Genomic DNA, 15687 nt, shown 5'->3' on the forward strand with positions numbered 1-15687 from the left:
ATGAACGCATATCTGGTAATGACGATGCCATGCCGTCTGACAGTGTATCTTTTGAGGAGTGGTGTATTCAGCGAGCAAAGGCCAGTGTTCACTTTGACTACTGGTACAAGACCTTGTCATTGGAGCTCCTCCTTCTACGGTACATCAGGTCCATTCGAGAAGGCAACTTCCAGCTGTACGTGGAATCCCTTACACAGGTCATGCCCTGGATGTTTGCCCTTGATCATACGCACTACAGCAGGTGGCTGTCCGTGCACATCCGGGACATGATGGCCCTTAAGGACAGACACCCAGATGTCCATGCAGAGATCATGTCAGGACATTGTGTAGTACACAAAACCACCAACAAATTCTCTGCTATGGCTATCGACCAGTGCCATGAACAGAATAATGCTATGGTGAAAGGTTCTGGAGGGGCAATTGGATTGACTGGGAATCCAGGAGCACTGAGACGCTGGATGGTAGCTGGGCCAGAGATCGCAAAGATCACTAACGAGTTTGAAGAACAGGCAACAAAGCAACAGTGTGAACCTAGTGACTCGAGACACCATGAGCAGCAACCTGCAGTAAAAGTAACATTCCTGAAGGAGGTCCAAGCACTCGTAACAGTGCTGGAAGAGATGGGGAATCCCTTTCTAGAACACAGCCAGGATCTTCTAGTCATTGACACAAGAGACATTGTGGATACCCAAATAGCTGACACTGTAAGAGGAATTGCTACCCTTGGTGAGGAGCAGTACACTAAGTTTGTGACTGAAAGGCTGGATAAGTGTACAACACCTATCACACATCCTCTTCCAAAGAACAAGTTGCCACTGTTCAGCAGGCCACCTGTCAAGGTCAAGTCAAAAGAGAAGGCACAACTTGCTGCACTGAAGAGTGACTGTGGTCTTTTTTCAAGGATGTACATCTCGTGTCAAACAAAAGATGGCGACATCAACAATTTCTTTTCCCATGAAAACCAGGCAGCACCCCCAGCTCTGTCAAGTGGAGGAAAACTTCGGCTTGGGGTTAAAGCTGATCTGCTTCGATGTCTGGAGTCAAATCTGCCCGAAAACCAGAGTGTCCCCGTGGCTGATGCAGTTATTTTAGATGGTGCAGCTGTGGTTCAAATGCTGAATCCAAATACATCAAGAACATTCCAAGAGTATGGTGAAACTGTTTTTGCACCATACATCTCTGCTCAACTTGATGTAAGCTCCCGTGTTGACCTTGTTTGGGATGTAGACTTATCTGCCAGTCTGAAAGCCTCAACAAGGCAGAAAAGGGGGAAGGGCATGAGGAGAAGAGTGGCATCCCTTAATGCAATGCCCAAGAACTGGAAGGACTTCCTTCGATGCGATGACAACAAAACAGAGTTGTTTTCTTTCCTGACACGAGAAGCCATTCACCTGCCTGTTGCACAGGGCAAGGAACTGTATGCAACTGATGGAACTGGAGTGCTCTGCTCTCTTACTGACTCATGTGTGGCCTGCCTTGCCCCATGCCTGCAAGAGGAGGCTGACACTCGGTTACTTCTGCACGCGGCAGATGCTGTGCAGAAGGGTTGTAAGAAGGTGACCATACGTACAGTTGATCCAGACGTGGTTGTATTGGCAGTGTCTTCTTTCAGCAAAATAGCTCCTGATGAGCTGTGGGTTGCCTTTGGTGTTGGACCGAGCTTCAGGTACATTCCTATTCACCAAATTGTTGCCACAATGACTCCTGCCAAGTGCCTGACTCTCCCCGTCTTTCATGCTTTCACTGGGTGTGACACTGTGTCTGCATTTGCTGGCCGAGGAAAGAAGACAGCCTGGGAGACTTAGAATTCTTTCCCAGAGGTCACTGATGCTCTGCAGGAACTCCTGGCCATGCCAAGTGAGGTCAGCGAAGGATCAAGGTCACTGATCGAACGATTTGTGGTGCTGATGTACGACCGAACCAGTGCAAGCATGGAGGTAAACGATGCCAGGAAATATCTTTTCTCCCAGAAGTCCAGGGCCCTCATTTATCAACCGTGCGTACGCACAGATCTGTGCGTAAAGCGTGCGTACGAGCATTCCTACGCAAAGTATGGTATTTATCAACATGTATTTGTGCGCAGAAACACGTGTAAATATACGCACAGCTCCAAAACCTAGTGGTAGAACAGTGAAACTACAAATAGAACCCAATAAAAGAGTCTCAAACTTTACATGTGAAGTTTGAGATCGCTGAACTGTGACTGAACGGGGAACATGTGCACATGTTCGGGGAACATGTGCACATGTTCCCCGTTTCCTCCAAATAATAAAAATTCTCCATAAGTAATTCAGACATTTTGAATAATTGGTGTGACAAGCTATAAAAGACAGCTGTGGCAGGACGACCCGAAAAGAAAATACAAGTACCATGGCTTATCTTGCACTGTTGGAGGATTTAGAGACCGTGCGCTCCGCAAAAACACGCTCCGCGCAGAGAGCGCGTTTTCAAAGAGCGCGCTGATCTGTTCAGTGAGAGCAGAGTGGCTTCTCAGCAGGTACCGCTTCCCCAAAAACATTCTGATGGATCTATGCTGTGATTTACAACTCCATTCCAGTCACATCCAGCTCCTGTCCACCCTGGGATGTTTGTCCACCGGAACATTTCAGAGAGAGATTGGAGACATGCGGCATTTCGCAGCAGAATCATGCCGGCAGTGTTGGATGCAATAATTTCTCTGGCCCTAATTTACACCCAGTTTCCATACACACATCACCAACAAGCCCAAATTAAACGAGGATTTCACGCCATCGCCGGATTCCCAAACATAATTGGAGCTATATTGCACCCAAATCGCCATAAAATCACCATCACACAATGAATTTAGTTACGTGAACATGAAAGGATTTCATTCAATCAATGCACAAATAATCTGCGGTGCAACTATGTCTCTGTCAAACGTTGTTGCCCGGTGGCCTGGAGGAACGCAACACTCATTTATTCTGCAGAACAGCTCTATTGGTGTTTGCACCTCCAAGCAGGAGCTTTTGACTCCAACCAAATCTTAATTTATATGGATAATCTTCCAAGAAATATATCAAACATGGTCAACATAATTATTTTACAAGCCAAATATCACATACATAAATGCAAATGGAATAACAGCAAACCCTCCATTGTACATCTGAAAAATGAATGTAAACTGTACTTAGCGTCTCTTAAACCAGTGTTTCTCAATCCTGGTCCCCGAGGCACCCCTGTCCTGCATGTTTTAGATGTTACCCTGCTTCAGCACACCGTGATAAAAGTACGTGTGTCATCAACAGAGTTGTGCAGACCTTGGTGACAAGCTAATTAGGACCATTAATTGGAATCAGGTGTGTTGGTGCAGGGAAACATCTAAAACATGCAGGACAGGGGTGCCTCGAGGACCAGGGTTGAGAAACACTGTAAACTGATGGGTGAAAAAAACGATATTGCCAAAAGCTTATATGAAACGATGTCTTTGTTTCTTCATTTTTATTAATACACTTCCCATAGCTTGTCAGTAAATGTATCTTTTTTTTTTTTGCTCTCAACCCCCCCAAATGTTGAATATTTGTAGATAATTGATTATTTTGTTTCATTTGCCTTTTGTTGTAAACTCTACAGAATTTTGTTCAATAAAGTTTGTAAACCTCCAAGCGGGAGCTGTTGTTGCTCCATATATGGTCAATTGGAGGCGTTTCTGAATGCAAATGACGGTAACCGTGCACGAGCACGGCAGTTTAGAACAGGTGGGATTTATCATCACTGATGTGCGTACGACTGGCGTCCGCACGTTTGATAAATCCAGATTTTTTTGTACTTACACACATTCTAAATTTCACTCCTACGACAGAATTTAGAACCTTTTCTACGCACTGTTGATAAATGAGGGCCCAGGACTTTGGAGAACATCCCTCCAACCCAGGCAGCCCTCAAGGAGCACATCAAGAGGACTTGCTTTCAGGCCAACCTATGGAACCAGTCACTGGTCTTGGATCCAAACATCCCAGACCCATCTGACTGGGGTTGGAGAAAAGAATCCACTGGGTGGCAGCCATTCTGGACAGCTCTCCCTGAAGCATCAAAATCTTGCCATGAGCTGATCCGGTGTAACTGCCACAAAGGGTGCACTGGACGGTGCACATGTGTCAAAGCTGCACTTGCGTGTACTGATCTCTGTTTTTGTTCGGGAGATTGTGTTAGGGTTTAGTCCTTCATGACTAAGAAATTTGATTTCCATTATGTGATCCATTATTGATTGTTTGTTTGATTGTTATGCAACCTTACAGTAGGTTTTATGACAGGTGCTGTATTAATATAAGTTATTATAATAATTCTTGTCATCATAAAAAAAATCACTTGTTACTTTCATTATTTGGGAAATAAACCACCTTTCTCCGTCTTTCGCCTCCCTTTGTCTGGATAAATTGACCTTGACATTGATCTGAAGGCATTTTGTTGAAATCTATTGGTCTCAAAAGTATCACCAACTGAATGGGCACCTAGAAATTAGTGGGAAATGACATCTTAAATGTTCTTCTACTGCGCTTAATTCTGAAGTTAAGCATTTTTCAATATTTTTGGCGGCCATTTTGAATTTGACCTCTCCAGGGCCTCAGGGGTCAGATCTGACTGTCCTCCACATCTGAAAATAAACCTCATGGTATCATCTAACAGTGGTAGAAGTTTCATGCTTTTTTCAAAAAGTGCACAGTTTTTTGGTAATCCGCTGTACTAATAAATTGCGCCAAAATTACACGATTAATTCAAAATGGCCGAATTCCTGTTTGGTTTCGGCCATGGCGCCAAGAAAATTTTCTTTTAGTTGCGACATGATACAGCTGTGTACCGATTTTCGTGCATGTACGTCAAACCGCATTGTGGGTCTTGAGGCACGAAGTTTTCTAGGGGGCGCTGTTGAGCCATTTTGCCACGCCCATTAATGCAAACCATTAAATATATAATTTTTCACCAGGCCTGGCTTGCGTGCAAAATATCAACCAATCAGAAGAAGGGGCGGGGCTAATTTGCACCAATTATGGTCAAGGACTCAAAACCATGTCCGATGAATCCACCCACAAGTCTTTATGTCAAACCATTCAAAAGTTATTGCAGAAAATAGGAACTATCACATATCGACCAATCAGAAGAAGCGGTGGGGCTAATTCATGCCAATGAAGGTCAAGTCAAGAAGGTAAGTTTTCTAGGGGGCGCTGTTGAGCCATTAGGCCATGCCCATTAATGCAAACCATTAAATATCAAATTTTTCGCCAGTCCTGGCTTGCGTGCAAAATTTGGTGACTTTTGGGGCACGTTTAGGGGGGCAAAAAATCCCTCATTTCGTCAGAAAAATTAAAATAAAAACGAGAAAAAAAAAATTCCTACAGATACAATAGGGCCTTTGCACTGTCAGTCAGTGGCGTCAATTCAGTGGAAGCTAAGGTATGGCAAGGTTACGAGTCACAGAACTTAAATACAGTATCAATCAACACGTCCAGCAAATACTCATCACAGAAGTCTGCTATGTAGCTTATCTGTGTGGTCAAGAAAATGGAAACTTTTCCAAATGCAGTCTCGCTCACTGCAAAAACTCAAAATCTTACCAGGAATATTTGTCTTATTTCTAGTTAGAATGTCTTATTTTTGGTCAAAAAATATCATTACACTTAAAACAAGAGTCATTACCAGAAAAATAACTTGTTATTTGACAGTAAATTATCACTTGAAATAAGTAGAAAAATCTGCCAGTGGAACAAGATTTATCTTCTCATTACAAGCAAAAAAATCTTGTTCCACTGGCAGATTTTTCTACTTATTTTAAGTGAAAATCTACTTGACAAAGGTGAAAAGGGTTGTTTTTGAGTCTTGTCTTATATGTAATGAGATTTTTGTTTGACAAAAAATTAGACATTTTAACTAGAAATAAGACAAATATTCTTGTTAAGATTTTGAGTTTTTGCAGTGTAAAATAACTAGTGAAATCATGTTGTTCTGATTTGCATTTGTAGTTATTCTATATGTATTAAGTAATATAATAATCAATACAAAGAGACACAGAGTAATTCCATAAATGTATTTAAAAAAACAAACACCTACATGTAACCCTTGAAGCCAAGGTGTGGCGGCTGCCGTACCTTGGCTTACCCAATTGACGCCCCTGCTGTCAGTGCTCGGGCCCTAATAAACGTGAGCGCGACAACCTGACACTTTTCCGAGCCGTACTTGAAGGCGCCACGTCTTCCTGGATACAGGAAGTCTAAACTTTTTCAGCTCGGTGCCAAACTTGTTATCCGCATCTGTCAGCGCGCACACGCACGTCCGCCGTTCGTGGGAGGATGAGCGTGGTCTGAATATTTCCAATCAACATACATAGGTATTTTTTTTCCTTCATTTTATTATAAAACAGAGAGGGAGAGGGGAAGGTGTGATATATGCGCCAGGGACGCGGCTGAGTGACGGTACAGACGGACACTTCTCCCCGCCAGCCTTCTCATCAAACATGTGGGAGCAGGACGAGTTCGCCAAACACTGGAGGAATGAGTTTCCAGACGGAGAGGTTCCCGACATGGACCTGAACTCCGTAGAGGACGTGGAGTCGGAGCTGGAGGCGTGCAAAGCCAAGCTGAAGGGGCTTCAGAAGGCGCTGGCGGAGGAGAAATTCAAGGTGATCTACCTGCAGACCACCGTGGCCCGGCGCAGGAAAGATGAGAACTTCAACGCGGAAACATTCGGCTTTTCTAAGACGGGGGGGCCTCGGAAACCGCAGCGGAGGGACGACGAAGGCGGCGGGAGCAGCGGCAGCAGGGACCCCGGGGGAGTGAAGCCTTCGCCGGCCGGCGGAGGCTCCTTCGGCCGGGAGCGCGGCAGGTTCAGCGGGAGGACCGGCATCCCCGTCCCCATCCCCGTCCCGCCGGCCCCCAAAGGCGGCTTCCACAGCACCGACAACAAGGTCCCCGCCATCGTCACTCACGCCAATGACAACGACAAGAGCAGCGACCGGGAGTACGAGGACGCGGAGCTGAACCACAACTTCGTCAGGAATAACTTGTTGACGCCGAAGAGCGTCGGCGGGGACGGCCAGAGGACGTTCAACCTGCACCGGGACAACCGCAGGATGTTCCGCCACAGCAGGGACCTGGACTCCTGCGAGGAAGGCAGGCAGTCGCCCTCGTTCCCGCAGACCCAGCTGAGAGCCTCGCAGGGATCCCGCTGCAGCACCCCCGACAGGAAGAGCGATGGATACCTGAGCTCCGACCACGACGACGACTCCTCTGCAGGTAAGGTCTTCATGAAAACATCTGATCTCACACTGCATTTCACCTGTGCAATCTGTGACAGTGATTTTAACACGTAGGTACAATGAAAAGGCCTGAAATTAAAACGCACTTTATTTTTCACTAATCTTACAGTAAATGCGTCTTTTCACTGATACAAATATTGTGCTTGATCTACCTAAAAAATAAATCAACTTATTATGTAGATCAAGAAAGACTAGTCTTTGTATAAACTACTTAATTTTATGTATGTAAATAATACATTTTGCATACAGTCAACTTAATTGTGTTAACTTAATTTTGATAAATAAAGTAAACTTGACTTTTCTTGCAAATTAATTTTGTACATACTAAAAATTAAGTAGTTTATACAAAGACTAGTCTTTCTTGATCTACATAAAAATCTCATGCGAAAAAGTCGCCTTAATTTTTTTAAAAGTAGATCAAGCAAGATATTTTTTACTGTGGTGTTCTACTCAAACAAATAAAGCATGTTTCATCTAAACGTTGGTCAATCTGCCCAATAGATTAAAATTGTTAAAGGAAAGGTAAATACGACAAGATCATTGCTTGTTGTTTGTGTGTAAATGAAAAGATTGCCTGGGATTACATAAATACTGCTTGTTAAGGAAAAAAATGCACAATGTCTTGATTTTTGAACAAATGCAGATTAAGTTCAAAACTAGATGTATTCATGTAAAGCAACAAACGTCATTTTTAATTGTTAATATCACAGATTTAAATACATGTTATATTTACATGCGCTTTGATTTATTTTTTTCAGTTTTCTTTTCTCAGGACACAATTCCTTGCACTTCACGGCCCCTACAACTAATTTAGGTTGCTAAAGTTTGATAAACTATTTATGTGTTGTTGCATTTTTTTAGATCAATCTTTCAGAAACTTAACACCTTCTACCACAACTGTCCTGCAGCACAGCAGTCTTCAGGTATCGGAGAGACAGGAGAAGTCAGCAAACAGTGCTGCTTTTGCAGCCACCCATTACACTTTCAGTTGTGCAGCTCTGTGTGTGCAAGGGAACTAGACAAAGCTCTTGCAGTGGTGAATATTTAGTTTAGATGGGGAATTATGATCTGGTTTGACATTTGGCAACTGAGGTCTCAACTGACACCTCGAAGGATCGTCAGTGTGGATGGGAAACAAATACGGATACAATCATATGTAGTCAGGTATTTGTTCTTTTGGAATGTTTAAAGATATGGTTCATAAAGGTTTTGTTCCCACGTAACACACTCTATTTATCTTAGGCATATTAAAACTCCTTGGCCGTCCTGGTATGTTGCCAGTCTGGCGCAGTTTGATATCATAGTTTGTCAGGAGGTCAAGCACCACTTAAACGACTGTGAAATGGCTTAAGCCTCCTTCGAAAAAACAAAACAAATTCAGAAGCATAATTCACCATCTTTTGCCTCTTTGACTTTTATACTCAGATTCACAGGTTAAAAATCACAAAGTCACACTATAGATTAAAAGAAATATTGCGGTTGCTGATGGAAAAATTGTGTCGAAACTTTTTTAAGGTATAATTTTTTTTGAAGAGGGTTAACATCCATAGATAAATCAAATTGTCATCTTCCAATGTGCACAATTTTGGAGACAAAACATCAATACATCTTGTAATTAGGGTCCTGTTGTTTTCTTGCTTGTGTGTTGTATACTGGAAGCTTTGGGTCCATTTTCTGTGTTAAAGGCGACCTATTATGAAAAACACGTTTTCTCTTGCTTTAACATATATAAAGTGGTCTCCCCTCAGCCTGCCAACTCAGAGAAGGAGGAAAGCAACCAAATATTGCAGTGTCTGTACAGCCGCCCGGATGAGCCGTCCAGTGTGATGTGGCTTCTACGAGCCGTTCAGATTCTGATGATGAGGTTAGAGAATGGGAAGATAAAGACATGGCTCAGAGGCTGAATTTCGACTTTATTTAGCAAAAACAATCAAAAGCTTGTTTTTGAGACATTCAAGGCCTGTTTTAAATGGGTTATTAGATGCCATAATTACGGTGGCCGACAAGGGCCAAACGCACTGCAACGGTCTACTGCGTCTCAGTTAAGGAAAATGGCTTAAAGTACAGAAACGATTCAAATTCACAAACTTAAAACAAGGTATAAAAAGAGGAACGTGGTGCAAATAAAAAAACGTGCTGCAAAAAACAAAGACAAATGCAGCATCATCAAACGCGCTGCAAATAGAGAAACGATGCAAAGCATAAAACGATATAAAACAAGAAACCATCTTCAAAAGAAAAACGCTTCATAACCGGTCACTACAACCGGAAGTGCTCCAAACCTGCAGGGGGCGCAGCTGACTGACATCCATGGTTTAAACATACAGCGGGAACGGTAATGTGATTTTTATCTGACTATATTTATATACGATGTTTATATCACTGTACAACGCTGCAAATTACGAGACGTTTATTTATTATATTTTACACCAGACGGTACAATGCGCCCCCTCCAGGTTTGGAGCACTTCCGGTTGTAGTGACCGGTTATGAAGCGTTTTTCTTGTTTTATATCGTTTTGTGCTTTGCATCGTTTCTCTATTTGCAGCGCGTTTGATGATGCTGCATTTGTCTCTGTTTTTTGCAGCAAGTTTTTTCATTTGCCCCACGTTCCTCTTTTTGTACCTCGTTTTAAGTTTGTGAATTTGAATCGTTTCTGTACTTGAAGCCGTTTTCCTTAACTGAGACCCATTAGACCGTTGCAGTGCGTTTGGCCCTTGTCGGCCACCGTACATAATAGGTCCCCTTTAAGATTATTTTGGTGGTTTGTTCTGACTCACTTTGTTGTGGAGTTGCTTCAGACAGATCATATGTCCACCTCAAGAAATGTTCTGCAGCATCGACAAAGCTGGTTTTTGTGGCTGGCTACATTCTTTTTCCAGCATGCGAGGAGTTCCTCTTTCTGTTGATGTGATTCTGCTGAAAAGTGGGCCTTTTTAAGCAGATACTATATTGAGACCAGCTCCAGGTATGCGGTGCTGACAGTTGATAGGCTGCACGCCCACCCACAACTGAGTAGAAACAGGCTGTTAGCGGTGTTTGCGGGGAGATGTTGCTGCTTTCAGAGCTTTTTTTCCATTCTATGGGCTCGACTTAGCAGCCCTTCAACTACAGACCAACATGTGCAACATTTGGAAATGACTTTGTGAAGAATTTTTTAGTTAATGCTCTTCATTATATAATTCGTTGAAAATCAATAATTTCCAACTAAACTTATTCTATTTTCTGCAGTATTTAGGCTGTAGGCATGGTTTTTGTAGGACTTCACAGCTATGGAGACAATGCTCCGACTAATCTAGACCACAGGATTTGCACAAATGTTGATAACTGGCTTACTAAAACGGTTTGGCAATATTAACTGAGATTGTGTGGAATTTTGTGAGTCAAGAATGAATGACTAGAATAAAAAGGAGAATGGAATGAGGAAGTATTTTTTTTATAAGCAACAAAACATGTGTAACACGTGCACTGTTCTGACTTGGTGTTATCTTATTTATACATTTGTGTTGCAATAGTTGTAGCATTAAATAATGGCTTGATTTGATTTAAAAGACATGAACTATTGAAAACAAAATGAGGAACTGTCAGGTTTTACAATTTTGAGTTAGAAGGACGGTTATACATTAGTATGAGTAACGATCAAACACAAGTGCTACGAAAACTCACATTTCTCTTCCAGAAAATATTTATGCAGCATTTAAGCATGTGCTCTGTGTTGTAGTGCGTGACGAAAGCTTTTTCAAATGAATCCCAAACCCATGTCATTCCATCAGCTATGAGGGATGGCAGTACAGCTTAGGTGTGTGGCCTTATCCTTTAAAGCAGCACAATGTAACTTTTCCACCTTAATATAATATTTCCAGAGTCATTGTGATGGTACATCAACTTCCAACAGGTTTAATGACACCTTTGTCATGGTCTGAGGGGGTCTGTATCGCCTTCACTGGCACTATGTAACTTGGAGGTGGATGGTAGGAACCCTTCCACACTACTGGTAAAGCACTACTGCTTTTGTCCAAAGGAGCCGCCAAACTCAACAAAAGCTGAAAGTTACATTGTGCTGCTTTACTGCATGGAAATTTCTTAAGATTTCGGAAATATTTTGCGAATTTTATGCGCTGTCGAAGGAGAAATGTTAAAACATTTTCATGATGGACATGGACAACATAATTCTATTCACTTATTAAAATCACCTGGTTGATATAACATAATTATTTTTATTTACTTGACGTCTTTAGTTGCCCTATAAGTTCTCCATCACAACGTTATTGCAGATATGAAAAGCAAAAAAAAAAAATTACAATCACAACAAAGGATATACAGTTAATAAGCAAAACCTGACTGTATTTGGTGTGTGCTGTCTGCAATAAAGGTCAAAGTCATTGTAGGAATCATTGCAATTTTTTTTTCTTTTTATAGAGACTGGTCTTAAATCTTGAATAAGCAACTGAAGAAACCAAGAGAAATAAATGAAACACCTGCTGAGATTTTTAATCCTGACACACCATTTTCTTTTCTGCTGAAACTGGTCGGAGGCTGTATTTCCCTGTAAATGCATAGGTTAATAAGAAAACCACTTATTGTTTGTCTTTTAAATCTCTACATTGTTATCTCACAGGATATTGATGTTTTTCTTTGACAGCTGGGATAATCAGTGGAAAGACTATTATTGTGAATACAAACAATGCAGGGTGTATGGAAGTGTAGGAAGTGCAAGCGGCATTTTCAGATGCTGATGCTCAGTCGGCTGAGAGGTGAACTCTTTCGATGGAAGTAACAGCAGTTCACAGGGAGGAATATTGCTCATGCGGATGCTTTTGTGTTTTGTGAGCATGCTGGGAAGAGGTCACCCATCAGATCATGGGAGTCACCGTACAGTGCACTGGGCTCTCTGTATGGTTCCTGACTCACCTCGGATGAGTCACAGCACTCTCGGTCTAAACCTGAAGTGATTCACTTTTATTGCAAGACTGCTCTAATAGGCATTATCTTTTCTTTCTTCATGTTCTTTTTGTTTAAAAATAAAAATCTCGCATTCCAGATCTGAACATTCAAATTGGTCCACTTCAATGATTCTCAAGCTATCCGTGCCTATTTGAAACTTTATGAAATGTATGTGTGTGTGTGTGTGTGTGTGTGTGTGTGTGTGTGTGTGTGTGTGAAGTAAGTGATTTGCTGCCGGATCTTAGTTGAGTTCATGGTTCACAAGTTACTGTGGTAACAGGATGGCCTTACAGAGAGGCCTGTTTCCTGTTCCTACCTATAACACACTTCTGTGCTCTGCATCTCAGAGAATGACCGTCTCCATTCTCACATTACACAAACAAACGCAAGACTTGTTCGTGTGAATGTGTATGAATGTTGGTGGTGGTCGGAGGGGCCGTTTGGCGCGATATGGCAGCCACGCTTCTGTCAGTCTGCCCCAGGGCAGCTGTGGTTACAATGTAGCTTACCACCACCGGAGAGAATGTGTATGAATGAATAATGATCTATGTAAAGCGCTCTGGGTGTCTTGAAGGGCGCTATATAAATCCATGTCATTATTATTATTATTATTATTATTATTATTATTATTATTATTGTTCGTGCTGAAATGTGCAGCAGTTTTATGAGAAATTAAGCATTTCATTTTCTGTAAAGCTGACATTAGCTTGGCCTGATCTATGAATCATATAAAAAACCTTGTGGGAAACATGGTAAGGTGAGTCATAAAAGACAGAGATGCACCGATTGATCGGCTACCGATTGCAATCGGCCGATAATGCCCTTATCGGTTTTGAGTTCTCAAAATAGTTCAAAGCAGACCGATCAGATGACATTTACAACAACATTCCCACATCTCAGACCGAGGTCTCCTAAGGGGGCGTGGCAGTCTCTACAAAACAACAACACTGAAAATGGCGTCGCTGGTATGGGAGTTTTACAATGTCCGAAAAGCACAACAAATTTGCAGTTTGCAAGGTGTGTGCAAAGGAGATACCTCTAGGAGGAATGCTACAAAAGAATTTCAACTAAGAGAGTGACATGTCTACTGTTGTCTGTACTAATGTTGGTGCACTGCACATGTTGTCTTGTATACATAATTATTGCCTCAGGAAAGCTTAAGCTGGTAAGCTACACTTATTCTTTGTAAGCTGAGTCTAAGGCTGCGTCCCAATACTCCCCCTCGCCCTCGTTTTGTTCACTAACCCTAACTTTTGCGCGTTCCCGTGAAGGTAGTGGTGTCCCAATTCCTCTTTTCACCAAGGGGGAGGGGGCATAACGAGGGCTAGGGGCTGAGAATAGCCCCTTCAAATCGAGGGATTTCAGATGCTGACTTGGCGAGCGAGGGGGTATGAAAATTTCCCAGAATGCTTTTGCCGTAGGCTCTGCGTCGATTTGACTCGCCGACCGAAGGCAAAACAGGCAGACTCATCTCAGAGAAATAGAGAGAAATAATCCTGTGACTCGTCATATTTGTTTTGGATGTTTCTGATATAATAGTCTTCAGAAACCACAAAGTAATCCAGCTGTTATCTGGGTAATTTACACACTTTCAGATAAAGTTGCCGATCATCACGGCAGAATAAAGGGATTTATGGTTCCGCGTTACACCAACGCAGAGCCTACGGCGGAGGTTACGCAACCTACGCCGTAAGGTCTTCGTCGATGTACGCGGCGACGCGCGCCGTACGCCGTACCCTACGCCGTACCCTACGCCGTACCCTACGCCGTAGGCTCTGCGTCGATTTAACGCGGACCCAAACTCCGGAGCCGGCAGACAGAAATCTCTAAATTTCGGAGCAAATTTCTTAACAGGCGTAGCTACAACTGTTAGATTTCATCTATTAAACCAACATCTTCCTAAATGATTTATTTCAGCCGGCGTGATTCTCAACAGAGCAGCGTCCCGGAAGAGAGTTTCTCTCCCGGGGCGACGCAGCAGCTTGACCCGGCGGACACGTCTGTTTTCGGGCTGTGAGCTGCTGCTGCTCCCCGGGGGCGGCGGCTCTTCTCATCTCCGAAAACATCGGGTCAAATTTCTTAACAGGCGTTATTTGGATAAACTGAGCCCCGGTTGCGGATCTTAAGGTTACCTTTATACCTGAACAAATATTAAAACTTAATAAAGTGCCATATTAACAGCGCTACAGCTGAAATTAAAACAGCTTTTGGCTCTCAGCTTCCTGTTCAGGTTAGGGATGAAAACGAGGGGTAGGGGGAGAAATGGGACAGGCATCTGGGCCAAGTGCCCTAGATCTCAAGTGCCCTAAAATATCCCCCTTCTTTTTTAGGGGTTAGGGAAGAAAAGAAGTGCGAGTGGAGAAAAGAAGGGCGAGTGAAGGAGAATTGGGATTGGCCCAATGTCATCTCTAAGAGTCTCTAGAGGGTGAAATATTGCACATTGCCGCAGCCTGCAATAAAACAGTGGTCAATTCATGATACTTTCTCATCTCCTAATTTTTATAACTAATAATACAATGTCAGTGTTGTGTTCATGAGACAACACTATTGAAGAATTTATGGATTTCACGCTGTGATCGGCAATATCGGGATCGGCAAGTACTGCTGTGGATGATCGGTGATCGGCCCTCAAAATCCTGATCGGTGCATCTCTAATAACAGAACTAGTACAACTAACAAGTTAACATCCATGTCAGTAACTTCTGGACTATGGACATATAATATTGGAATTAAAGTATTTTAAACTGAAGATCATGCCAAAACATTCAATTATACAAATTGCTGCACGATACTCTTCAGCAATTCATGGTTTGATACATAATTAAGCATCAGTAAAAGTGTACTTTTAAATGTAATTTACTCAAAACATTCATCACATAGACAAGCTATAGTGTCTTCCTTAATTTAAATTGGAAAAAAATATCACTCACATTAATAACAGCACAGTGTGTGTTCATAAGACTTTAAAGGAAAATTGTAAGAAGCCTTAAGATTTGTGAATAACGTTGTTGATACATGTATTTCTGGTAAAGGGTTTTCCAAAAAACATTAGATTAACATTTATTTTTTTATTTTTGCCTATCCAAGACACTGCCTTGTCTAATTTAGGAGAAATAGCACAAATCTTACACACGTATGAGACAGTTTTGAATCATATTCAAATCTTGTGGTGATAGCATTTGAAAGAGGGTGTACATGCAAGAAAAGCCCCAAAGATTGCGCAAATGTTGAAGATTTACTAAACAAGCCTCTGAGGACAAGGGTGCCCTTTCTTTTTCTACAGAAAAGCTGATTGCACCTGCTAGACGTTTTGTTGAATCATGAATAAAAAATAATTTCCCTCCCTTGTTATGATGTTGCAGTAGCTAATCTTTTATTGTTAGCAGTGGGTCAAGCCTTTGCTTGTCCAGATATGTTGAAACAAGCCAAATATTTGCATGGTAGCACTGCATTCTCTAGACTCTAGATAATAGTCCA

At 42.2% G+C, this 15687-nt stretch overlaps 1 protein-coding gene across 1 annotated transcript; it reads left to right on the plus strand.

The window, feature by feature from the left end:
• Positions 1-6297: 6297 nt before the first annotated feature.
• On the plus strand, positions 6298-7321 carry LOC133459345 (breakpoint cluster region protein-like). Its single transcript, XM_061739234.1, has 2 exons — positions 6298-6340; positions 6479-7321. Exon 2 carries the CDS (start codon positions 6533-6535, stop codon positions 7319-7321), a length of 789 nt encoding a protein of 262 aa, XP_061595218.1. The 5' UTR covers positions 6298-6340; positions 6479-6532.
• Positions 7322-15687: the final 8366 nt, after the last annotated feature.

Source organism: Cololabis saira, chromosome 14 (genome assembly GCF_033807715.1).
Source record: "Cololabis saira isolate AMF1-May2022 chromosome 14, fColSai1.1, whole genome shotgun sequence".
Lineage (NCBI taxonomy): Eukaryota > Metazoa > Chordata > Actinopteri > Beloniformes > Belonidae > Cololabis > Cololabis saira.

What these genes read in the sequence shown, in the direction of transcription:
- LOC133459345 (XM_061739234.1), top strand. Translation starts at nt 6,533, where the DNA reads ATGGACCTGAACTCCGTAGAGGACGTGGAGTCGGAGCTGGAGGCGTGC.